Source organism: Trachemys scripta, chromosome 2 (assembly GCF_013100865.1).
Source record: "Trachemys scripta elegans isolate TJP31775 chromosome 2, CAS_Tse_1.0, whole genome shotgun sequence".
Taxonomy (NCBI): Eukaryota; Metazoa; Chordata; order Testudines; family Emydidae; genus Trachemys; species Trachemys scripta.
In genome coordinates this window covers 681,897-709,150 of record NC_048299.1, presented here as the reverse complement: position 1 = coordinate 709,150, position 27,254 = coordinate 681,897, and the positions used below count along the sequence as shown (strand labels likewise).

The window sequence follows — 27,254 nt, the reverse complement described above, 5'->3', positions numbered from 1 at the left end:
AAGCCGACTTCCTGTAAAACTCCCAATTGTGTATTTGCTGTTCAGTGGCTTTGGTTCGCCCCACATCACGTATAAGCAGAGGAAGTTTAAATCATTGACTCTTTCTTTCTTTTTATTTTCACATTTGTCCTCAGTCTCATCAGTTATTAATCTGACACTGCTGTTAAACGAAAGAAACTGGCAACCAGTCATTCTTGTTTGAATGACAGGCAACCAGCAGCCTGGAGGACAGTGAAGAAATTGGAAATATTGGCTTAATCAGAAGAAATAATGATTTGATCTTCAAGCTGAGCCTTCAGCATAGAGGTAACGTTAGAGAGAGAGAGAGAGAGTGTGTGTGTGTGTGTGTCTATCTGTCTGTCTGGGTGGTAACAGGGGTGAGGAGTGTGTGAAGGGGTTGTTTGTGTAGGCATTTAAGGTGAATTTAAAGTTGGTTACAAAGCTGAAAATGCTACTGAGTTACCAGGAGACAATACAGGGAACATGGTGAATTCTCTCTGGGCATCAGTACTGCCTCATACCTATTCCCAAAGGGTAGAAGGGAGCAGATGGGAAGAAATTATTAAAAGTTTTAAGAGAATTCACCAGATTTACAGCTGATAGAAATAGTGAATCTGAACAGCTGTGATAGCTTCTGGGAAGCCGGGTCCATTTCTGGGCAGCTGTATTTATCTCAGGTTTGAGGAGATGCAAAGGTCTTGTTATACCTTTTCCCTGTGTCAAGTTTAGCTCTGGCACAGGGATGAACTGGGTCCTCAGACCCTCTCTGAAGTCACTGACCACCCCATAACCTAGTCTGTAGTTAAAATGACTTGCGAATTTTTGGTTAGAAATATACTATTTCTATACTATTTATAGAAATATTGTTCTGAATCATTTGTCAGCTAAGCAGTGAGACTAGGAGAGGAAAGTGAGAGTTTTAATGGTTCCAGCAATTGATGGGAAGAACACTGCAACCTGAATTTTCAGAGCTCATACTATACTATCTAGATCCTAAATCTGTTAGCTTACATTTTTTTTCTAAAATATTTAAATATTTGAAGTAATTCTTTAAATGGTTAAATCATGAATCATTTAAGATCATTTCAGTGAATTTCTTTACTTGGTTTTGAACTTGTTAATTTTCCTAGGTTTGTATTTACCTGTTGATGATCTGACATATCAGTCACACTTTTAATCATATATCAGTTCCACAAAAATATACGTTCAAACGGCGACATCAATAGGGATTTTTTTATAGAGAATGTTCATGTAGTTCAGTGCGCCCATTTTTCAAACCAAACCTGCAAAATGCAGGTTTTGTTGGCTGGGTGTGGATAGAGTCGAGATGAAATTTAATTTCTATCAACACATTTTATTATTTGACTTAGAAAAACATGTGGAGTCAGAGTAAATCCCTGCAGAGCTACTGATCTGAGGCTCTGATCCTGCAAACATTGATGTGCCGTTTAAATCAATTTGGACACCTCATGTCGTTAAATGTATGTGTGAGTGTTAGTGTCTGCAGGATCAGGGCCTTAGCTTAGAACAAGGAACAACAGTGACGCAAATGAGCAGAGGCAGGAAAGGCTGCGGGGGTTGCGGGTGTTAAAGGGAGAGGGGAAATAAGTAATTCAAGCACGTCCTGTCATATTTACTACATATGACAAAAGCCAAGAGTACTTAACATTCATTACATATTTATTCCCAGAGAAAAAGCTACGTTAGCCTGGAGTTCAGGTTAATGAATATTTATTACAAGAATGTTGCAATTACCCTAAAAACAAGTAGCACAAATTGTGCAAGTTCAGAGTTAAGGTTAATTGTAAAGGAATCCGAATGTGTTCAGGTATGGGAATGCTCAGTGCGGGCACCCAAAGTAGTACTGGAGAATTCAAGCTCTGCTGAAGGGGCAAGTTAGGAATTTAAACACTACATCTAAATATGTAGTTTCCGAGGAGCTACTGTTCAAATTTAGTTCTCAAGATGCTGCAGATAAAATCGTTTTCATGTAGTTTAAGCGTTTGGATTTCTCAGACCAAATCTGCAGTGCAGGAGTTCTCTTGGCTGGGTGTGGACACAGTCATGATCGATTTTTTTGCAAGTAGGATTTGTCCCAGTGTCATTGACCAAATTGTCTCCTTCCCCCACTCTAGCACAGAGACCTGCCCACTGGTTAACGGCTGCCCTTCACTCCAGAGGCTGCTGCAGTTCCAGCATTTGTAAGTGGCAAACTGAAGCACTCATTTGTCACAAAATAGCTCACCCTCTAGGGGACAGTCCGATAGAGCTGTAAGAGGGTCCATTGCATGTGAGACTTTTCAGGCAGAGCACTTGGGCTGCCCCTCTATCGGCTGAAAGGTCCCAGGGAGAGAGGGCCAGTTCCAGAGTCTGGGTACCACCTTCTGTATTTTCCTCCTGGCATCTAGAGGTAGCAGATGCCTCACACCTCCAGCTTACTCCTCCTCTGGCTGACAATTAGGCTTCCAGGCCCACCTTTCCGTGCCCTACACCTGCCTTTGCCAGCAGAGCTGCTGAGATATCACTGAACCCTTTCCCTGGCTAATGCTCAGGGTCTGGGGCACCTTGGCTGCCACCGCTTACTGGGGTGACTGCTCCTTTACGAGCCTCAGAGGCTGCTGCCTCTGGGCTCCAAACCGAGTCCCATTTCAGGCCGCTCCCTATTCTGTTTTCTGTCCCCTGACCCCCTGTGGCCCAGGCTCTGTGACTTCCTCCAGGCCTTTATTCGGCAGCCCTACTGGGCTCTGTCCTTCACGCAGCCTCCCCATCCCAGCTCTTCAAGCACCTGGCTTAGAAATCAGGAGTGTTTTAAAAGAGAGAATAAATTGTGTGGATTGTTTAAACTTCCCTGCCCAGCCACAGAGTGTGTGTGTGTGAAAATGACAAGTAGAAACTTAGAATCATAGAATATCAGGGTTGGAAGAGACCTCAGGAGGTATCTAGTCCAACCCCCTGCTCAAAGCAGGACCAATTCCCAACTAAATCATCCCAGCCAGGGCCTTGTCAAGCCTGACCTTAAAAACCTCTAAGGAAGTAGATTCCACCACCTCCCTAGGTAACCCATTCCAGTGCTTCACCACCCTCCTAGTGAAAAAGTTTTTCCTAATATCCAACCTAAACCTCCCCCACTGCAACTTGAGGCCATTACTCCTTGTTCTATCATCAGGTTCCACTGACAACAGTCTAGATCCATCCTCTTTGGAACCCCCTTTTAGGTAGTTGAAAGCAGCTATCAAATCCCCCCTCATTCTTCTCTTCTGCAGACTAAATAACGCCAGTTCCCTCAGCCTCTCCTCATAAGTCATGTGCTCCAGCCCCCTCATCATTTTTGTTGCCCTCAGCTGGACTCTTTGCAATGTTTCCACATCCTTCTTGTAGTGTGGGGCCCAAAACTGGACAGAGTACTCCAGGTGAGGCCTCACCAATGTCGAATACTGGGGAATGATCACGTTCCTCGATCTGCTGGCAATGCCCCTACTTATACAGCCCCAAATGCTGTTAGCCTTCTTGGCAACAAGGGCACACTGTTGACTTATATCCAGCTTCTCGTCCACTGTAACCCCTAGGTCCTTTTCTGCAGAACTGCTTCTGAGCCATTCGGTCCCTAGTCTGTAGCAGTGCATGGGATTCTTCCGTGCTAAGTGCAGGACTCTGCACTTGTCCTTGTTGAACCTCATCAGGTTTCTTTTGGCCCAATCCTCTAATTTGTCTAGGTCCCTTTGTATCCTATCCCTACCCTTCAGTGTATCTACCACTCCTTCCAGTTTAGTGTCATCTGCAAACTTGCTGAGAGTGCAGTCCACCCCATCCTCCAGATCATTAACGGGGCTGGATTAACTTTTTGTGGGCCTGGCGCCAAACATATTTGTGGACCCTCATTGGGGAAGTAGGGCATGTGATGGGGGGCGATCCGCAGAGCGAGGGGCCGGTTGGGGGCAATGAGATGCAGCGCAGCAGGAGTGGCCCCACTCAGCCCAGCACAAGGGCACTGTTTACAAACCCCAAATTGCTAGATGCACACTGGCTTGCCCAGCCCTGCGCTGCCAGCGTGCCCCTTCCACACTGCCCCCGGCATGGTGCCCTGCCCTTATGTCACTACCCCCTCACCCAGAGACTTCCTCCGCAGATCCCTATGCCCAGCACCCCCTGCCTAGAGACCCCTCCGGCTACAACTGCACAGCACCCTGCACACCATACCCCCTGCCCAGCCCCCCCACCCACAGATCCCCTCCTGTCCAGCACCCCCTTCACAGTCCCACCATCACAGCTGTATGTGCCCCATATTCCGGAGGGAATTCTGCATCAAATTCTGTGCATCATATTTTAAAATTCTGGTTTTTTTAATAATACATGTGGAAGCTCCACCATGGCAGTGGGGAGCACTGGCCACTGGCTGCATAGAGGTGGGAGATCACCCTGCAGCCTCTCCCACCCCCCTGGGACAGGGACTTGGCAGTGAGACTGAACCTGACCCTGACACAGCACAAGGGCCAGGCCTGCCACAGAAACACCCTGGGGCCCTGCCCCTTTTGTGCCAGGCTCACCAGATGTGGGCAGGGAGGCTCAGCCCGGCAGCAGGATCCGAGTGCAGAGGGACTTAGTGCGGGGAGATCCAGATGGGGGTAAGAGGGTTCTGTGGGGGGGGTAAGAGGGTTCGGGGGGGGGGAAGTCTGGCTGCAGGCAGCTCAGTGGGGGATCTGGATGCACAGGGAGGTGCCAGGTGCAGGGGCAATGGGAGTCTGCAGGGGGGACCCAGTGAAAGTGGTTGGAACTCAGCGGGGGAGGGGGTCTGCGTGCAGGGGAGGTGGGGTTGTTGTACTGCACAGGATCTTTTCACAGGGAATAAGGCAAATGCCACAATCATTGCTAATACATGCATCAATCAACACTGCATCATATGCATATGATCTATATTACACTCATGCACTCACATACACACACACAAACACACTCCGTCTTGTTGTTACCAACTAGTTGCTCCCCTTAACTTCACTGGCCAGGTGAGTTAGAAAGGGGAGGGGTGGAGCCGGGCTTCTAGCCGATCTGGATCAATGCTCCGATGTTGACAAGACCCAGGGTCCTCTGCAAGACCCCTCACATTTATAGCAGCTTCCCTCTCATGCAAATCTGTACCAGCTTCAAAATCTGTGTCCATTGGTCCTTTGTGCTGCTTCCTTCTGGGTGTTGTCCCAATACTGTTCAAAGAGGTTGTTTCCAAAAGAAAGTGCTTGATTCTAACCCCCCTCCCCCAGGCCCTCAATATCTCTGCTCTTCTTTAGTGAGCCCACTTGACAAGTTTGATTGTCCTTGGGTCTGGCATCCATCCCCTCTCTAACTAGCTGTCTGGAGGTGCATGCCTTCCACGCCTTGCTCATTCACACCTCATTCATTCAACATGCCAATTGATTAAGGGAGTGTAGGGAGGGGTATCTTATTCTACTCCTAGCAAAAAGACATTTTTTTTCTACTTTAACTATCCTTAGGGGCTATAACATTATACTAAGGCTTAACACAAAGTTTTCTATAAGTTTTTCTACATAGGGATCTAATACAAAGTTCCTATATCAAAGGACTTGATACGAAGTTGTATGAAAATAGCTTAATACAGGGTTATATGAAGAGGCATAATACAAAGTCATATGAAAGGTTTCAGAGTTATGTGAAGATGCTTAATACAGAGATTTATCTACAGGGTTCATTTGAATGGGGGTCCAGGTGCAGGTGGTTGGGGCTCAGTGGGGAGGGTGTCGGGGGGGGGGTCATCAGGGTGGTACAGATGCAGGGGAGGTGGGGCTTGTCAGGGTGAGGGTTTGATGGGCCTGCTTAACAGGGGAGCCCCAGCTGCTGCTGGGCCCCCATTTTCCCTATCCCAGGGATCGGTAACCTTCAGCACGCGGCCCACCCAGAGCACATGGACTAAACACCTACTACAGCGGCAGATAGTTCCAGCCTTCCCTTGGGAGACAATTCCATCCACACCCCAAGGCAGAGATTGCACTGCTAGGACACTTTCCCCTGATAGCCTCAGTTTCCCTCTCCTACCCATCCCCCATCCCTCTTCCCCACTGCCTCTTTTCTTCCAGCCCCCTAAGAGGCAGTCACCCAGATGCCAGGGAGGGGGACAAAGCGCACTACATATGTGGCCACTGTCTCTGAGAGGCAGGCGTCTCTACCTGGGGAGGGAGGGCAAGCAGGGGGGGCACCACACCCCGCAGGAGAGACCAGGAGATGCCCCCCCCCCACCATGCCTGTCCTGGTCCAGCTGCCCGGCAGGGCCTGGTACTCTCAGTCTCTGTGCTGTGGGGGTGCAGGGGATGTTTTTGGAGATGCCTCTGGCTGAGCCCCCTGCCAAATGCAGAGAGCTGGGGTGGCAGCTGGTGCCTCCCAGACCCCCACCATGCAGACTGCCACCCCGCCAGCAGTCGGCTCTCAGCACAGCCACCCGGAAAGGGGTTTCAGTCTCCCCCAGCCCCCCTCACCCCAAGACCCCCTTTGAAATACATTTACCAGCTCACTGCTGCTCCCGGCTGCCTTTAGCTGGGTGGGAGGTTGAAGCGAGGCTGGGAGCTGCACTAGCGCCATAGACAGCAGCCGGCTGCCCACGAGAAGCAGCAGGTGGGAGAAGGAGGTGGGGCTGCACCTGTGGGGTCGCTCAGCCCCTGCTCCAGGAGCAGAGTTCCCCTCGCTGATTGGCTGGTGGCCAAAAAACACCTAACCAGCCCTGCCCACTGCACCGGTGACCAGCCATTCTGATCAGCAACTCAGAGCCAGACAAACGTCCTTCATTGGTGGCTCTGCAATGATTCCTCCATCCCCCTCTGCCCCCCGCCCCACTGAACAGCTGATGGCTCGTGGGCCCCCCATGGCCCCATTCCCCCCCTCCCCAAGGCCCAGCCCCGCCTCTCCTCCTCCCAGGAGCGGCTAGCTTGCCGGATCTCAGCCCTTCCCCACCCCTCCCTCCTGCTGCTGGGAGACAGACTACAGCTGATCGGCAGCAGGGAGGGTGGGGCAGCGCTGGGGGAGGAACTTGGCTGCTGCTGCAGACCCTGCCTGGCTACACAGCAGGAGCCCAGCGCCGGCAGCACTAAAGCGCGGGGAAGAGCGGCTTCCCTGGGCCCCTTCGGCCCGTGGGCCCGGCGCCATGGCACCAATGCCTGGCGCCACAGCACCTCTTACATACAAATCCGCTACTGATCATTAATGACGATCTTGAACAAAACCGGCCCCAGGACCGACCCTTGGGGCACTCCGCTTGATACCGGCTGCCAACTAGACATGGAGCCATTGATCACTACGGGTAGAGCCCGACGATCTAGCCAGCTTTCTATCCACCTTACAGTCCATTCATCCAGCCCATACTTCTTTATAACTTGGCGGCAAGAATACTGTGAGAGACTGTATCAAAAGCTTTGCTAAAGTCAAGGAATAACACATCCACTGCTTTCCCCTCATCTACAGAGCCAGTTATCTCATCATAGAAGGCAATTAGGTTAGTCAGGCACGACTTGCCCTTGGTGAATCCATGTTGACTGTTCCTGATCACTTTCCTCCTCTAAGTGCTTCAGAATTGATTCCTTGAGGACCTGCTCCATGATTTTTCCAGGGACTGAGGTGAGGCTGACTGGCCTGTAGTTCCCCGGATCCTCCTCCTTCCCTTTTTTAAAGATGGGCACTACATTAGCCTTTTTCCAGTTATCCGGGACCTCCCCCGATCGCCATGAATTTTCAAAGATAATGGCTAATGGCTCTGCAATCACATCCGCCAACTCCTTTAGCACCCTCGGATGCAGCGCATCCGGCCCCATGGACTTGTGCTAGTCCAGTTTTTCTAAATAGTCCCGAACCACTTCTTTCTCCACAGAGGGCTGGTCACCTCCCCATACTGTGCTGCCCAGTGCAGCAGTCTGGGAGCTGACCTTGTTCGTGAAGACAGAGGCAAAAAAGTTATTGAGTACATTAGCTTTTTCCACATCCTCTGTCGCTAGGTTGCCTCCCTCATTCAGTAAGGGGCCCACACTTTCCTTGACTTTCTTCTTGCTGCCAACATACCTGTAGAAACCCTTCTTGTTACTCTTAACATCTCTTGCTAGCTGCAACTCCAAGTGTGATTTGGCCTTCCTGATCTCAATCCTGCATGCGTGAGCAGTAATTTTATACTCCTCCCTGGTCATTTGTCCAATCTTCCACTTCCTGTAAGCTTCTTTTTTGTGTTTAAGATCAGCAAGGATTTCACTGTTTAGCCAAGCTGGTCGCCTGCCATATTTACTATTCTTTCTACACATCGGGATGGTTTGTTCCTGCAACCTCAATAAGGATTCTTTAAAATACAGCCAGCTCTCCTGGACTCCTTTCCCCCTCATGTTATTCTCCCAGGGGATCCTGCCCATCTGTTCCCTGAGGGAGTCAAATTCTGCTTTTCTGAAGTCCAGGGTCCATATTCTGCTGCTCTCCTTTCTTCCTTGTGTCAGGATCCTGAACTCGACCCTCTCATGTCACTGCCTCCCAGGTTCCCATCCACTTTTGCTTCCCCTACTAATTCTTCCCTGTTTGTGAGCAGCAGGTCAAGAAAAGCTTTGCCCCTAGTTGGTTCCTCCAGCACTTGCACCAGGAAATTGTCCCCTACACTTTCCAAAAACTTCCTGGATTGTCTGTGCACCGCTGTATTGCTCTCCCAGCAGATATTGGGGTGATTAAAGTCTCCCATGAGAACCAGGGCCTGTGATCTAGTAACTTCTATTAGCTGCTGGAAGAAAGCCTCGTCCACCTCATCCCCCTGGTCTGGTGGTCTATAGCAGACTCCCACCAGGATATCACCCTTGTTGCTCACACTTCTCAACTTTATCCAGAGACTCTCAGGTTTTTCTGCAGTTTTATACCAGAGCTTTGAGCAGTCATACTCCTCTCTTATGTACAATGCAACTCCCCCACCTTTTCTGCCCTGCCTGTCCTTCCTGAATAGTTTATATGCATCCATGACAGTACTCCAGTCATGTGAATTATCCCACCAAGTCTCTGTCATTCCAATGACATCGTAGTTCCTTGACTGTGCCAGGACTTCCAGTTCTCCCTGCTTGTTTCCCAGGCTTCTTGCATTTGTGTATAGGCACTTAAGATAACTCGCTGATTGTCCCGCTTTCTCAGTCTGAGACAGAAGTCCTCCCATCTTGCACTCTCCCGCTCGTGCTTCCTCCCGGTATCCCATTTCCCCACTTACCTCAGGGCTTTGGTCTCCTTCCCCTTGTGAATCTAGTTTAAAGCCCTCCTCACTAGGTTAGCCAGCCTGCTTGCGAAGATGCTCTTCCCTCTCTTCGTTAGGTGGAGCCCGTCTCTGCCTAGCACTCCTCCTTCTTGGAACACCATCCCATGGTCGAAGAATCCAAAGCCTTCTCTCCGACACCACCTGCATAGCCGTTCATTGACTTCCACAATTCGACAATCTCTACCCAGGCCTTTACCCTGCACGGGGTGGATGGACGAGAACTCCACTTGCGCCTCAAACTCCTTTATCTTTCTTCCAAGAGCCACGTAGTCTGCAGTGATCCACTCAAGGTCATTCTTGGCGGTATCATTGGTGCCCACGTGGAGAAGCAGGAAGGGGTAGTGATCTGAGGGCTTGATGAGTCTCGGCAGCCTCTCCGTCACATCATGAATCCTAGCTCCTGGCAAGCAGCAGACCTCTCGGTTTTCCTGGTCGGGGCGGCAGATAGATGACTCAGTCCCCCTGAGGAGAGAGTCCCCGAACACCACCACCCACCTCCTTCTCTTGGGAGTGGTGATCGTGGAACCCCCATCCCTAGGACAGTGCATCTCATGCCTTCCAATCGGTGGAGTCTCCTTCTGCTCCCTTCTCTCAGATGTATTATCTTCTCCACTCTCCGCATTAGTACCTGTAGAGAGAACATGGAAACGATTGCTCACCTGTATCTCCATTGCTGGTACATGGACGCTCCTCTTTCTTCTTCTGGAGGTCACATGCTGCCAAACCTCTTCACAATCCTTCTGTCCCTGCTGCGCCTGCTCTGAATCTTCAGAATGTTGTGCCTGTAGAAGCATCTCCTGACGTCTATCCAGGAAATCTTCATTTTCTCGTATGCAACGCAGGGTCGATACTTGTTGCTGCAGACCTCGAACCTTCTCTTCCAATATGGAGACCAGCTTACACTTTGTCCAGACAAAGTCGCTTCTGTCCTTTGGTTGCTGTGGACAAACATGGCACAATCTCTGCAGGTTACAACAACTGAACGCTCTCCTTCCATAATTTCTTCCTACTAAGAGCTTCTTCAGCTGTTCCAGCAACTCACAGAAGCCCGCAAGATGAAAGCCTCAGTGGACTCTCCCCAGGCAAACTTCCAGGCAAACTCCCTCTGTTAGCCTCCGCTGTTCGCCGCTCAGCTGGTTCGCTGCTGACTGCCTTTTTATAACAGTCAGGCCCACTCAAGGCCCACCTGGAACAAAGCACTCCCAATTCACACTGTTCAAACAAACAAACAATCAAACAATCAAGCACACGGTCAAACTGACCAACTGTCCCCTGCAACAGACACTCAGATACTCACCAACACAGCCCCCTAATGCAGCACTTAGCGTACCTCCTCTCTGACAGATCCCAGGCAAACTCCCTCTGTTAGCCTCCGCTGTTCACCACTTCAATCATAAGTGCACAGGAAATGTGCAAAAACAAAACCCCAGCTCCCTTACTCACCTCATCCCTGGCTCCCTTCCCACCTTGCTCCTGGGATCATCTGATTCCCATTGGCAGGCGCCAGTGGCTCTCAGTCCCCAGTATCCCAACAGATTCCAGAAGCTGCCCTGTCTTCAATTTGCACAGAAGGGGGCTTCCCCTGTGCTCCTTCCTCCACTGAGGGAGGGATGAGGTTTGCTGCTGAGCTCCGAGTGAAAAGGGGAGAGGTCGTTCCACTGCATTTTGCCCAGTTCGAAACCTCTGCCCAGTTCACATCACAGAGGGGCAACTGGGTACCATCCCTGACTGCTGCTGTATGTGGCACAAGTAGCACAGCGACTGCGGATAGTCAAAAGATGACACTGCAGGCAAAATTCCTGAGCTGCCTGGGGTCTCAAGCAACCTCCAAAACCTGTCCAAAGAGAACAGGCCCTTTTAGAGGCTTTACACCCACAAGGAATTATTGGTCAGGAGACAGGATGGGGGTCTGCTGTCCCTGCCTTTCTACTGTCCTATGACCATCAGGTTCACTCCTTGGGGGAGGAGAAAGAACAATAGCATAGTTGCTGCTCATCAGATTATGTGAATGTTTAGTGCAGGGTTAGACATGCCCTTGTGCTAGCTTGGAGGTGCAGGATCGGTGCAAGAAACCTTCCACCTCTGTGCTCCCTGCATCGGGCCTATGACCAATTCCAGTCCTTGAAACTGGTGGAAGTACATGCTGAGCTGTGCTCCGGGGATAGAATCCACACTCTAGGCTGCTGGGAGGAGGCAGCCCAGAGACAAAAGCATCCCAAAGGATGATAGTGGATGCACACTTCCTCCCCCAAAGATTATGCCTGCTGGATCTCCCAGTGGAGACCAGTGACTAAATGCCAGTCTGTAATGGTGAAGTAAAGCAGAAAACTATAGGCTGCTTAACCTGGCATTAGTCCTGAGCAAAATCCTAGAACAGGTGATATGGGATGCAATCAGTAAAGAATTAAAGGATGGAAACAGAATTAATTCTAATCAACTTGGTTTTATGGAAAAAATTAAATATTTTTTCATGAGATCACAAGTTTGGTTGATACACAGTATTGCATTCAGGCTTCTGTAAGACATGTGGTTTAGTCCCCAATCACATTCTGATAAAAAAGCATTAATACAATATCAACATAGCTCACATTAAATAAAACAAAAATGGTTAACTGGTAGAGCCCTACAAGTAATTGTAAATAGGGGATCATTCTTGTGTGGGAGCTTCTCATGGGGTCCCACAGGGACCTATTCTTGGCCCAGTGCTGTTCAATATCTTTATCAATGATATGGAAGAAAATATAAAATCATTGCTGGTAAAGTTTGTAGATGACACAAACATTGGTGGAGTGGTAAATAACAATGGGGCTAGATCAATTATAGAGCATTATAACAACACACTTTTTAACATAGCCAAATGCAAGGTCATGCATCTAGGAACAAAGAATGTGTAGGTCACACTTACAAGACAGGGGAGTGCATCCTGGAATGCAGTGACACAGAAAAGGACTTAGGGATTACAACGTATAACCTGTTTAACATGAGCTCCCAGTGCAATGCTGTAGCTAAGAGGGTTAACACAACTCTTGGATGTACAAGCAGATATCACCTGTATACAACATGAGTGAGACCGTTACTGGAACACTGTCCAGCTCCTGCGTCCACACTTCAAACATTATGTTGACAAATTGGAGATGGTTTAAACAAGAGTGACAAGAATGAGGTCTGGGAAACCTGCCTTATAGTGAAAAACTTAAGAAGCTCGATCTATTTCTTTGATCCAAGAGAAAGTTGGTCACAGTCTATAAGTACCTATATCTAGCAGATTAAAGCATAAAAAGATTCAGTGGTTGGAAGCTGAAGCAAAGTCAAACTAGAAATAAGGCACGTATTTTTAACAGAGAGAGTAATTAACTGTTGGAGCAACTTCATGTGGGAGGGCTTTCCGTTTACCCTCTCCCCTGGTTGTTGTCACGCAGACAGAAAGCAGAAGACCAGCAGTCCAAAGTGCAGCGCAATGCAATGTTTATTGGGGGTAGTTTCCAGCAAGCATGTATACAATAACTCTGATGCCACAGAGCCTTATTTCCCAGTGTCCCATCCCCACCTCCTTAGCAGGCATAATTATTCCTGAAATGCACACCCTCGGTCGCACTTCTTACAACTCATTGTCATGTTCCGTTTTGGAGTGTCGTGAGTCTGGGGTCTTCGTCCAGTGGTGCAAGTAAACAAACTTTTTTTCTGGTATGCGAGGGGGAGGGCAAACCAGCTAAGGGGGGGATATGACCTCCTCACCTGATCCCCCATGTGATTCCGCCCTGTCCTCAGCCCGGAACCCCCACGTTCTTCCCCTCCTCTCCCATCTATGTTACCTGGAAGGAGGGGAACTCGGGGCAGTACAGCAGGAGCTGGTGGCAGTTAGACTCATAGACAAAGGTCAGAAGGGACCATTATGATCATCTAGTCTGACCTCCTGCACAACACAGGCCCCAGAATCTCACCCACCCACTCCTGTATCAAACCTATAACCTATGTCTGAGATATTGAAGTCCTCAAATCATGGTTTAAAGACTTCAAGGTGCAGAGAATCCTCCAGCAAGTGACCCGTGCCCCACGCTGCAGAGGAAGGCAAAAAACCTCCAGGGCCTCTGCGAATCTGCCCTGGAGGAAAATTCCTTCCTGACCCCAAATATGGCAATCAGCTAAACCCTGAGCATGTGGGCAAGACTCACCAGCCAGCACCCAGGAAAGAATTCTCTGTATCAACTCAGATCCCACCCTACCTAACGTCCCATCACAGGGCATTGGGCATATTTACCGCTAATAGCCTAATTTTGGCAATTTATTGATCTTTGACTATCCCATCATATCATCTCCTCCATAAACTCATCAAACTTAGTCTTGAAGCCAGATATGTCTTTTGCCCCCACTGCTCCCCTTGGAAGGCTGTTCCAGAACGTCACTCCTCTGATGGTTTCAATCCTTTGTCTAATTTCAAGTCTAAACTTCCTGCTGGCCAGTTTATATCCATTTGTTCTTGTGTCCACATTGGTACTGAGCTGAAATAATTCCTCTCCCTCCCTGGTATTTATCCCTCTGATATATTTATAGAGAGCAATCCTTCACGCGGCAGCTCAGTAGAAGGGCAGGAGGTGTACAACCTTGCCAGAGACCCTGAGAGGAGATGAGGGGGACAGCTGGCTCCTCCTGTTTTATTCCTCCATGCTGTACCAGCTGAAAACAGCTTAGTGGTACAGCGTACCAGAGCGTACCACCTTACTTGCGGTACTGTCTTCGTCCCACCTCTTTTGTATCCCATGGGAGGGGTAAGCAGTGAGGTTGTGCTACTGTGAGGGACAGGCGTTTCTTTAGCCTTTTCGTGTTTTATACCTCCCCCCCCATCCTCCCTTGCCCCTCCCGACTGGTTGCTTGACCTTGCTTTAAGATAGGGGTTGAGGCAGTCTTCAAGTGTGCACTCATATATTATACTCCCACGGTGATGGGTAAACTCATAAATTGTCCACCCTCTATATCTCTGATAGAGAGATATGCACAGCTGTTTGCTCCACCAGGTATTAATCACTTACTCTGGGTTTATTAATAAAAGTGATTTTATTAAGTATAAAAAAGTAGGATTTAAGTGGTTTCAAGTAATAACAGACAGAACAAAGTAAGTCACCAAGCAAAATAAAACAAAACACGCAAGTCTAAGCCTAATACATTAAGAAACTGTTTACAGGTAAATCTCACCCTCACAGATGTTCCAATAAGCTTCTTTCACAGACTAGACTCCTTCCTAGTCTGGGCCCAATCCTTTCCCCGGTACAATCCTTGTTAGTTCCAGAAGGCATCTTAGGTGAAAAGCAGGGGATTCCACATGACTGCAGGTTCCAACCCCTTTTATAGCTTTGGCACAAGGCGGGAATCCTTTATCTCTTTCTGGGTTCCCACCCTTCCTTCTAAATAGAAAAGCACTAGGTTTAAGATGGATTCCAGTATCATGTGATCACATGTCACTGTAAGACTTCATTACCCACTGGCTGGCACACAGCTATACAGGAAGGCTTACTAGCAAACGGAGCAATTTACAACCAGTTGTCCTAGTTAATGGCTGCGTTTCTAAACCACCATTAATGGCCAACACTTTGCATAACCACAATAGGACCTCAGAATTATATTTTATATTCCTAGTTTCAGATACAAGAATGATACATTCATACAAATAGGATGAACACACTCAGTAGAATATAAGCTTTGTAATGACACCTTACAAGAGACCTTTTGCATAAAGCATATTCCAGTTATATCATATTCACACTTACAAACGTATTTTTATAAAGCATATCGAGTGCAGCGTCACTCAAACCATGCCCAGTAACACTTTAACTGTTTTTTTACCTGTTCCCATTATACTAACAGACCCATACATATTAGTACAGATTCCTTTGTTAACGTATATTAGTAGGAATGTAAAAAATGTAAAAAATCAAACAGGCAAGCAAGACCCAAAATTCTATCTCAGGCGAAAATACAGGCTTGATTCCTACATTGTCATTAGCACTCCTAACACTTAACTACAGACCTATTGGATTCTCCATCACTTGATGTCTTTAAATCAAGTCCGGATGTCTTTTAAAAAAATATGCTATACTCCACCAAAAGTTATAGCCTTGTCACAGGAATTACTGAGTCAAATGCTATGGCCTTTGTATGCAAGAGGTCAGACAAGATGCTCATAATGGATCCTTCTGGCCTTAAAACCTGTGACTATCTGCACTCTCTGCCTCGTGCCTTCCATGCTGAGTAGATCTTGTGCAAGAGGTAGTTTTCTAAAAAGTAATATTGAGGATTAGTGGTCATTTGTTCCTGTTATTCTTCATATCTGATCAGAAGTTGGTACATAAAATCTTCTCCTTCACAGACACTCACCAAGAATAGCCCTTTTTCAGAATGTCTGCCACCTCCCAGTGTTCCCAAAGGAATTGAGTCGCAGGTTGCCCTCAGTTATAATGCCATGTTTCAAATGGCCACTACCTTCTATTGTTTTGAATTAGAGTGAAGTCAATCTGCCCTCAGAGAAGATGTAATATCATATCAGGAAGTGTGACGAGATGGTGGGTCCAGATTCACAAGTCAACTTAGGCATTGCGATGCTGAGCATTGCAACACGTACCTTTGAGCCCCTAAAAAAATCACAGGGACAACACTGTGATCCACAATGCCCGAGTTAGGCATCTGGGCTCCCTATACAAAGAGTTGGGAAAGATTGGCGCCTTAGACTACGATTGACAAAGCCAGCATGCTAGGCGGGAAGCTGCCAAAGCCAGGGGAGATACCTGTGAGAAGGGTGTGTGCTAAGCCTTGTCACTCTCTTAGAGACAGGTGTCTATTTATGCTGACAATCCATGAACTTGGGGAAGATGGGCACTCGTCTGCCTAACGCGCATGCGGGGCCCGACCCAGTATCTGTACTGAGCAGCCGCTTAACTCCACACAACGAGGAGGAGGATTTCCCTTGTAACCAGTGGTTTGGTGCTCACCCAGGATATGGGAGACCCCTGGTTCAAGTCCCCCATCTCCCTGATGTGGAGAAGGGATTTGAATAGGGATCTGCCACCTCTCAGTTGAGAGCCCCAACCACTGGGCTATAGAGTCATTCTCCCCGATCCGACCCAGTGAGGTTAGAGCACTCACTTGAGAGGTGGGAGCTCCCTGTTCACACAGCTTCTCTTCATCAGGCAGAGGGGGGACCTGAAGTAGTGGCGTCCCACATCCTGGGTGAGTGCTCTATGCACTGTGCTAAAAGCTGTGAAGGAAAGCTGCTCCCCTCGCTGTTTTGTGGGGAGTTATTCAACTCTGAGCACACCTACTCAAGCCCCACAGGTGAGTTAGGCAGAGGAGTGCCTATCTTCCCCTGGTACATGAAACATTCTGTGGCTTAGAGAGGAGACAGACATCTGGACGCTTAGAAGGAGGCAGCAGTGCACGGAGACATAGGCACCTCAAGAACTTTTACATCAAATCCTTAGGTGCTGAGCAAATTTAGGCCCCTACAAGGTTCGGCAGAAACCAAGCAAGAGATTTGTGAATCGCAGTGATACCTAAAAATCAGAGTGAGGCTCCTGAATCTGGGGTTTAGACACATAAGTACCCTTGTGAATCCCACCGGCGGTGCCCATCTTTGTTCTGGGCAAGCTGTGTCCTTAGCTCTATTTAGAACAATGGGAGATGGCAGCCATTTTGAAAGAAGGTAATTCTTCATATATTTCTCTGAAGGAGGGTTATCCTCTGCTGAAGAATAAACTTTGAGATATGAAGAATAACAGGGAAAAATATCAGTCCTAAAAAAACCCTTCAAATGTAGCCTGTGTGTAAGCTCTCCGTGAGTTTTAACTGCATGAGATATTTGAAGAGTCGTCATTATTCTGTTGTTGAGATCATTCAGAACCAAAGGAAATGTTTGACTGTGATGGGTTCCCCGGGGTGCAACCTGGAACTGGGGCACTGCTGAGCCCTCTGTCCTACCAGTCTGAGTTCCTTCTCACTCTGTGATCCAGTGACAAGCTACAAATCTCTGACAGGCCCTGCACTTACACCGACATTCACAGGAAGGGACACACCCAACTGAGTTACATGAATGCTTCTCCCGGCCACTCATGAACCACCAATATAGAAGCTCCAGCCAATTCCCCCCAGCTCCCCAGAGCTGTACCGACTTGCCTGGTCAAAAGCCTGACCAGTGTAAGTTTATTATCTAGTCCCCCCTCAGTGTGGAGAGAACATTCATGAGTTTTTTTAACTGAGCTAAGATTTCGCTGAGCACTTCAACCAAAAGACACTGTTTTAGGTCAAACATAAAACAGATTTATTAACTGCGGAAAGATTTAAGTGGTTATAAGTAATAGTGTACAGATCAAAGCTGATTACATAAGAAATAAAACAAATTCACAGTCTTAGTTCTATAAACCCTGCATTATTTCCATCAAGCAGTGGATCACCCTGATGATACAGTTCCTTAATACACAAGCTGGGATTCTCCTTTCCAGTCTGGGATCCCCTCCTCCGTCCAAACACTTTGTCCTCCAGACATCTTTCCAGGTGTTGAGTTGTGGGGAGAGTAAGACCAAGTTACGATATCACTTCCCTTCTTTTCTAGTTTCTTCCAGCTTGCTGGCCACATCAGTGCTGGTGACATTGGCTACGTGCTATCCCCGAGAAGTCTCCATTGTATACGGTTCCTGGGATAGTCTTTGTGAGTGAGTAGTTCCCTCAATGGGCCATTAACACTGTCTGGCTTCTCCATTGTTGTATGGTGGGTGTTTCCAACTTCACAACATATTTCAGTAACACACATATAGCAAAACTTCATAAATTACATACAATAATAGCACATACAATTCAACAGGATATTAATGTTCAACAGATCAAGACTTTTAAAATGATACCTCACAAGGCAAACTTTATACAAAACAATTCATAATCGTATCACCCTGGTAAATATACGGTGCCAGGGTGCTGTTTTGGGATACAGAGTGTCTCACTGACACATGGTACTTAATTTAATAAAGGATCCATTTTTAATTATTTTTCACTCATTAATTAATGTATAAAGTCTCAGAAAATTCATCCTATGGCCATGGAGTACCGTATTTTGGGGAAGACATGCTGGTTTATTCATAGATAATAAAACGTTGATTCACCACTTTAAGTCCAACACTCAACTCGGTCTTAACTATGGAGCCACCACTGGTGCTTTCATTATGCCTAGATCATTGAGTGCACCGCTATGGAATGTGTATGAGAAAACCCCAAAAAACAACATCAGACATTCATCTGCTGCACTGGGATTGATCATGTTCCTATGTGTTTCATATCGTGGAACATTTTGGTACTAATTCCCCTATACACTAAGGCCTGGCCTACACTTAAAATCTAGGTCGACATAGCCACGGTACTTGGGGTAAACCCCTCAGTGCCGTAGCTTTGCTAACCAAATCCCTGGTGTAGATACAGCTAGGGCAATGGAAGGAGCTTCTACACTCTAGTGCTACGGTGGCATGGTTGCAGGGCTGTAGTTGTGCTGTTGCGGTGCCTGTACTATAGACATGTCCTAAGCCAGTGTAAAGGGGCCTTGGGGTGGGTTTAAGTGTAATTTCAACCAGCTTTAAGCTCCCTTTAGACTTGCAAGAGTGCTGTAAAGAATCCTCAGCACCAATGAGAATAAGGCCAAACGTAGTTGTTTGGGTTTTTCTAACGTTCTTAAGTAACTAATTTCATGGTCCATAGTGGCTCTGGCAACTCACAGCAAAAACTGGCTACTGTTTCTAAGATATTTAAGTTTTTACATTTTATGTCTATGTATATTGTGTAGATAGTAGAGTTTTAATCATAAATAAATTGTAAACCTAGGTCTTTTCATGTGTTTATGGTTGCTTTACATGATAATATTTCACCTGTCCTGTTTATGTAACACTTTAAAAATCAGCAAAAGGATTATATAAATAAAATTTATTATGAAACAAAAGGCAAAAAACTATTCTGTACATAGTTTAGTCCTATTCAGTGTCTACTCGGCTCTTCTTGGCTTGTCTCTTGTATTCATTAAATGGAGCATCTCTTGTCATTGTCCAGCAATAGTCTGCAAGCATTGATGGGCTCCATTTGCCCTGATAGCGTTTCTCCATTGTTGCAATGTCCTGGTGAAATCGCTCGCCGTGCTCGTCGCTCACTGCTCCGCAGTTCAGTGGAAAAAAATCTAGATGAGAGTGCAAAAAATGTATCTTTAGTGACATGTTGCAACCAAGGCTTTTGTATGCCTTGAGGAGGTTTTCCACCAACAACCTGTAGTTGTCTGCCTTGTTGTTTCCGAGAAAATTTATTGCCACTAACTGGAAGGCTTTCCATGCCGTCTTTTCCTTGCCACGCAGTGCATGGTCAAATGCATCATCTCGAAGAAGTTCACGAATCTGAGGACCAACAAAGACACCTTCCTTTATCTTAGCTTCACTTAACCTTGGAAATTTTCCATGGAGGTACTTGAAAGCTGCTCGTGTTTTGTCAATGGCCTTGACAAAGTTCTTCATCAGACCCAGCTTATATGTAAGGGTGGTAACAAAATCTTCCTTGATTCAAAAAGTGGTGGATGCTGAACACTTTTCCTCCCAGGCTCCAATGACTGTCGAAGTGGCCAATCTTTCTTGATGTAGTGGGAATCTCTTGCACAACTAACCCATTTGCAGAGAAAACAGCAGTACTTTGTGTATCCAGTCTGCAGACCAAGCAAGAGAGCAACAACCTTCAAATCGCCATAAAGCTGCCACTGATGTTGGTCATAGTTTATGCACCTCAAAAGTTGTTTCATGTTGTCATAAGTTTCCTTCATATGGACTGCATGACCAACTGGAATTGATGGCAAAACATTGCCATTATGCAGTAAAACAGCTTTAAGACTTGTCTTCGATGAATCAATGAACAGTCTCCACTCATCTGGATCATGAAAGATGTTGAGGGCTGCCATCACACCATCGATGTTGTTGCAGGCTACAAGATCACCTTCCATGAAGAAGAATGGGACAAGATCCTTTTGACGGTCATGGAACATGGAAACCCTAACATCACCTGCCAGGAGATTCCACTGCTGTAGTCTGGAGCCCAACAGCTCTGCCTTACTCTTGGGTAGTTCCAAATCCCTGACAAGGTCATTCAGTTCACCTTGTGTTATGAGGTGTGGTTCAGAGGAGGAGGATGGGAGAAAATGTGGGTCCTGTGACATTGATGGTTCAGGACCAGAAGTTTCATCCTCTTCCTCTTCCTCGTCTGACTCAAGTGAGAATGATTCTGGTGCATCAGGAACTGGCAGTCCTTCTCCGTGAGGTACTGGGCGTATATCTGATGGAATGTTTGGATAATGCACAGTCCACTTTTTCTTCTTTGACACACCTTTCCCAACTGGAGGCACCATGCAGAAGTAACAATTGCTGGTATGATCTGTTGGCTCTCTCCAAATCATTGGCACTGCAAAAGGTATAGATTTCCTTTTCCTGTTCAACCACTGGCGAAGATTTGTTGCACAAGTGTTGCAGCATATGTGTGGGGCCCACCACTTGTCCTGATCTCTAATTTTGCAGCCAAAATAAAGGTGGTAGGCTTTCTTAACCATAGTGCTTATACTGTGCTTTTGTGATGCAAAAGTCACTTCACCACAAACATAGCAGAAGTTATCTGCACTGTTCACACAAGTACGAGGCATCTCTGCTCACTTTGGCTAAACAGAAATGTGTCCCTTTGCAAAATCAAACACTGACAAATAAGAGAGCACGACACTATGATTTCTAGAGCTGATATAGGGCAATTTGTTCAGCAGAGTGATGTAAGCTTCGTTATGATTGCATCATCCATGACTTCTAGGAATAACATGATGCAATTCATATCATGTATGACGCAATACCAGCTTCAGATTGCATCATTCATTGTTTTGCCTAAAAAGCAAGTACTGTCCAAACCCAGTCATAGATTTATTCATAGATCCAGTCAAAGATGTATTTTAGTCATTTCTGGTTTAAATTGAGATCCCTTCCCTTTATAACTCACTTATCCTCCGCCATTCCCAAGTCAAGGGTCGTATATACTGACCCAATAGCATATCTTGAAAACTAGAGCCAATCAACAATGTTAAGCATCATTTTCGTTCTCAGTGACCCAGAATTAGTAAAGTTTGACTACATTTATTTCAGAAGCATTTTGGCTGTAGAGCAGTGTAATCTGTCATAATTACAAACAATTAAATTTTGCCAAGCCTATTTATTGTTACTGCTCATTATTTGAATTGCATCAGTGCCCAGCAGCCCCCATCAAGGCTCCATTGTGCTGCGTGCTGTAAAAACACACATGAAGAGACAGTCCCTATGGCAAAGAGTTTACCATCTAACTAAGGACAAGATGCAATAAGAGAAGGTAATGAACAATAGGAGGGAAGTGGGGAAGAAGGACAAAGGTGACAGCAATAAGAACGTGTGATTAAATAGGCCAGAGCTGGGCACAACACGTTTCCAATTCATTTAAAAGTTAAATAAATAACAAATAAATACCAAAAACAACAAGGAGTCCTGTGGCATCTTAAAGACTAACACATTTATTTGGGCATAAGCTTTCGTGGGCTGGAACCCACTTTGTCAGATGCATCACAAAGGGGCCACTGGTTCCCCCAGGCTGTACCGCTGCTGTACCCCGAACACGGAAGCTTATGCCCAAATAAATGTGTTAGTCTTTAAGGTGCCACAGGACTCCTTGTTGTTTTTGCTGAAACAGTCTAACATGGCTACCCCTCTGAAATAAATACCCACAATCACCACTGGCCCTTTACCTAGCCAGTTTCTTGTGGATATCTCAGTATAATTAAAACTTGAGGAGGAATTCGAAGGAGAAGAGATTACTATATGAATGGGCTCACTGATTTCAGTGGGACTATTCACATACCTAAAGTCAGGCACGCACTTAAGTGCTTTACGAGATTGGGGCGAGAACACTGAGGACTTAGCAGGACTGAGCTCTAAGAAAAAAGAGCAGCTAAAGAGAGAGGGGCAGAATCAATACCGAAGTTCAGGGTCATTCTCTTCAACCTGAGGCATGAAAAGTCAAACTGTCATGTAAGTTCTGATTCCTGATGAAAATGTATTTGTATACATAGAGCAGTACGTAGGAATGGCCACACTGGGTCAGACCAAAGGTCCATCTAGCCCAGTATCCTGTCTCCCAACAGTGGCCAATGCCAGGTGCCCCAGAGGGAATGAACAGGACAGGGCAGTTTATTGAGTGATCCCTCCCCTGTCATCCACTCCCAGCTTCTGTCAGGCAGAGACTTAGGAATACCCAGAGCCTGGGGTTGCATCCCTGAGCATCTTGGCTTAGAGCCATTGATGGACCTGACCTCCATACCAGAGACTGATTTTCATATACCCACCGCAGCTTGAGTTACTGGCAGTTAGGAAAATTGATATGGCCCAATCCTGCAAACACGTCCACATGTGTGTATGTGAATATACCCATTGCCTTCACTGGGACTAGCCACGTTCTTAAATAAGGCAAGAAGTGTTTGCAGGATCAGTGCCTATGGCCACAGTACAGCTTGGTATGTAAGCATATGTCTAATTCTAAGCACATGAGTAGTTCCATCGAAGTCACAAGTCAATAGCACTAATTGTGGTTAAAGTTAAGCACATACTTAAGTATCTTGCTAGATCAGGGTCTTTATTTCTAAACTGGGAAAATTTGAGGAAGAAGAATGATGGACATTAAATATTAAGAATCAAAGTGTCATTTTCAGAACCTCACTACTCTGGCCATAATCAAGATTTCAAGGCTGATGGCAGAGTATTTCTAATATCGTGCTTTCTAAATTCTGAGCTTGGAGATAAAAGGATGTTTTAAATAAATAACACATTTTAATATAACTATTTCAGAGAGAGATGAAAGGGAGGAAGAGCAAAGGAGAAGACATAACCTATGGTGAGAAAGTTACACCAAGAGCCTTGTTCTGGCCACATTTCAGTGCTTCATTCAGAGGACCTTCCTCTTCCCTGTACCAACTTTCAGTGGGGATTCCAGAGGGCTCTGTTCTGGGCCCCCTCCTATTTTCCCTCTGACCCGAACTATTTAGTACATAAATATTATTTTACCTCTGGGCTGATAACTCACCAATCTACACTTCTGACCTATCTCCTTCTCCCCAAACTAAAGTCTCAGCCTATCTTTCTGACATGTTATTGTTGAGGTCCAGTCTTCAAATCAATTTCAAAATGGCCATAACAGAGCCTTCAATCTTTCTCTATAAAACTCTCCACTTTTCTTCTCTTTCTTAGTTACTGTGCCCAACACCACCATCCTCTGTGTCACTCAGGCCTATGACCTGGGCATCATCTTTACACCACCATTCCTTTAGACCTTTATCTCCAGGTCATGTCTACATCTTGCTGCTTCCTCCTGCACAGCCTCTCTTGGATTCAGCCTTTTCTTTCTGTCCGCCCTGCTAAAACTCTCCTCCAGGCCCTGTTTATCTCTCAGCCTCCTCCTCTCTGCTCTCAACAAATGCAGTCTTGCTCCAAGTCTATCCATTGAATATAGTATTGCATAAAACAGCTTCCTGGCTCCTTGCTTCAACCATATCACCCTTCCTCTTTGCTTTCTTCCACTGGCTCCCCCTTTTCCACCCCTTCCACTGTCTTTAATTTTAAGTCCCTATCTATCAGCTCTCATACAGTAAACAGAAGTGGACTTGCACCTCCACTCTGCCAATGATGCTAGCCTTCATCACTGTCTGATTTTTGGAAAGGCACCTTTGCAAAGTCTCCCATACCACCAACTGCACATGTCAGGAGCTCCCTGTAAAGCTGCACAACATTATCCTCCTTTACATTTCTTCCTAAACCCACCTAGGCCATGGTGCTTACAAAACACATGACAATGGTGAGGCAGTTTATAAGCTGTAATCAGGGATAACAGTCTCACAGTTATCTTGTGCTCCCTCCACCTGTTTCTTGTATTCACTTGTAGTCTCCATATTAAATTTACATTCTAAGGTATTGTGTCAAGTAGTGTATTTTGGTCATGACCTCCACCTCGTTGGAGAAGTGGTTCCTGGAGGTGGGGATCATCTGCTGTGACTTCCCCTCACCACAGCAGGGGTCATTTTGTATGGGATAAGCAGGAAAGATCCTGTAGTGACCAGAACACTGGACAGGGCCACAGGAGATGGGTTCAAATCTTGGCTCATCCACAGACCCTCTGTGTGACTTTAGGCAAATCACTTAGTCTGCCTCTGTTTCTCAGTTTCCCCTCTTTAAGATTGGGGTGGTTTCCCCTTATTTCCCAGGGCACTGTGAGTATATATCCAGTAATGATTGTGGGGCACTCAGATACTGTGGTGATAAGAGCCATATAAACTCTAGGGTCCTAGAGTCTAGATCACCACATTGTATTCTCTTCAGACTCTTGTATCCCCATAGTATCATTGGCCAGACTCTGTGGGCTGAAGGAACAACAAAAGGTTCTGTACAATATATTTTTACATTTCAGTGGGTGTGTTGAATTTTAAATCTTTATAAATATAAAGGGAAAAATCAGTCACGAGGCAAACTTCTGCAAACACCTTCAGTCCTGACCCTCACCCCCACTCTCCACACACAGATCTTAAGCCCTTCAACCACAACTTGAAACCTTCCTTCTGGCTATCCCAGCCTTGGTGTGTGCTTTAATGGAGAATGATAGATTTGCCAAATTGTGTTGTGGTTTAATGATGTGGCTGAATAACCATTAATAAGGATAAAACGAGAAATTGGATTCCACTAGTGAACTCATCTAATTGGAATCAGTGTCCCCACTGGTAAAAGGCTAGTGTTCTGACCCATCCTGGGCCTCACAGTTATAATTATAGAAGTAGAAATACCACTCATGTTCTTACTCTGTCAAACTTGTTCCCAGCAGACCCTGATATGGGATCAGAACTGAGACTCATCCTCGTTGGGAAAAGTGGAGCTGGGAAAAGTGCGACAGGAAACTCCATCCTTGGTGAAGAAAAGTTTGAGTCCAAGCTCGGGGCAAAGTCAGTAACTTTGACTTGTGCAAAAGGGCAAAGGAGCTGGAATGGGAGGGAGCTTGTGGTTATTGACACACCTGCCATTTTTGACAGAAAGGTTTGTGAGACAGTAACTCGTAGAGAGATTGGTCACTGTATCAAACTCTCTGCCCCTGGCCCCCACGTTCTGCTGCTGGTCACCCAGCTGGGCCGTTACACTGCAGAAGACAAGGACGCAGTGAAGCAAGTAGAGGAGATTTTTGGAGTTGAAGCCATGAGGCACGTGATTCTCCTGTTCACTCGTAAAGAGGATTTAGGGGTTGGTTCACTGTGTGACTACGTGAGATACTCAGATAATAAAGATCTTAAGGGGCTGATTCAGAAGTGTGGGAACCGATATTGTGCGTTCAATAACAAAGCAACTGGAGCAGAAATGGTTGAACAGGTTTCTGAGCTGATTGAAATGATCCAGGGAACAGTTCAGGAGAATGGGGGCAGATATATCAGACAGGAATATTTAACTGATCAAAACATGAGAGGCCCTATGGGAATAAATAAAACTGCTTTCACAGCCTTCACTGTGGCAGGTTTTACAAAGTATAGTGACGTTATTTTGGGCTGCATGGTTGTTACAATTTGTATTGTTGTTGTTGTAGTACTTCTCCTGGTTTTTGTCCCTCATTAACAGCCATTAATAAAGTTTCATTGCAATCTAACCCTGCTGCTCCTCAAACCCTGCATCTCAGCTTCTCAGGCACCCTCACCCTTATGTTAGTGCAGCACATTCCTACAAAATACAAGTAATAATGTTAATATTTCTTCCTTATTAACATTATGTATTATAATATTATTGAGTTCTTATATAGAGATTTTCATAAGTAGCCCTCAACGTGCTTTATAAAGGAGGTTGGTATCATACTCCCCATTTTACAGATGGGGAAACTAAGGCTCAGAGAGGAGAGGTGATGTGATTTGCCCATAGTCACTCCGCAGGCACGTGGCAGAACTGGGAATAGTCCAGTGGTCCAGCCATGAGGCCTCAATATTAGGTTGCTTTAAAGATTCTGGACCAAACTCTGCCCTCACTTACCCTGCATTTGCAGTAGTTTGATTCCATTAATTTCAGTGAAGTAATCTGGATTATAGCCATGTAACTGCTCCCAGTTACTCTGGGGTTGCAGTGGGGTAGCTCTATTAATTTCAGTGGAGTATTGTGAATTTACAGTTATGCAACAGACTACAGTGTAGCCCCCTGAATAGAGGGGTCAAATAACTTCAGTTATTATGTAAACTCTGAGACATTGAACACTGTAAAGTTTCCATTAAAACTTAAATCTTGAACGTTTAGAGGGCCAAATTTAGACCTGTGAGTAGATGAAACTGCATTGGCTTCAGTTACACAAGGAATTAATGTGGCTCATTAAGTTTACCTTCCTTTGATATTTTGAAAACAAAGAATGTAAAATCACCAGAGATATGAGTATGAAATATGGTAATATATGGAATTGTTACTTTAAAAAAATAATCTTCAGTTTCTTTATCAGTTAGAACCGCCGCAAATACTATGGCAATTTCCTCTGAATATAGAGATCAGCGTTTGTCCAGTACCTTGTGTGAACAAATCATGAGAACACCAAAAACTTTTCTGCAGCTGAAATCCATGTAATAGAACAGCTGGCAGTGCTGATTCAGGGAATGCAATTCATTTTTGCAGAGATTTCTGTTTCCAGGCTCTGACCTCAGTGATTTTTCAGGACTGTGGGGTATATAAATCTGCAAACAAAAGGTGTCACTCTGGTTTTGATGCACAGTTCTGCTTCTTTACATGTAAAGGGGTCTCCATAGCCTGTCTGCAGGGGCAGTGCTGTGAGGCGGTTCAAGATGGAGGATGTTCCAGAGACTGAAGCGGGGCTGTTACTCACAGAGACGCTTTATATTTGTTCTGATTTTTTGCTGTTTTTCTTAATCAGAAATAAAGTTATACAG

At 46.0% G+C, this 27,254-nt stretch overlaps 1 protein-coding gene across 16 annotated transcripts; it reads left to right on the top strand.

The window, feature by feature from the left end:
• Positions 1–27,254, top strand: LOC117871879 (GTPase IMAP family member 2-like). Of its 16 annotated transcripts, none has more exons than XM_034759665.1 (5): positions 1–306; positions 2,136–2,201; positions 17,856–17,951; positions 23,158–23,203; positions 25,175–27,254. In XM_034759665.1, the coding sequence occupies exons 4-5, from the start codon at positions 23,164–23,166 to the stop codon at positions 25,951–25,953; spliced, it is 819 nt and encodes a 272-aa protein (XP_034615556.1). In that variant the 5' UTR covers positions 1–306; positions 2,136–2,201; positions 17,856–17,951; positions 23,158–23,163; the 3' UTR covers positions 25,954–27,254. The 16 variants fall into 16 exon arrangements, with proteins under 16 accessions (XP_034615556.1, XP_034615555.1, XP_034615560.1 ...); XM_034759664.1 differs by having other exon boundaries at positions 17,856–17,955; XM_034759670.1 differs by having other exon boundaries at positions 2–306; positions 25,178–27,254.

Bases quoted from the DNA above. Each gene is read 5' to 3' on its own strand.
- LOC117871879 (XM_034759668.1), top strand. From the start codon at position 23,164: ATGAAAGGGAGGAAGAGCAAAGGAGAAGACATAACCTATG. The intron at 23,204-25,174 runs GTGAGAAAGTTA...ACTTGTTCCCAG, and splicing joins AGGAGAAGACATAACCTATG to CAGACCCTGATATGGGATCA.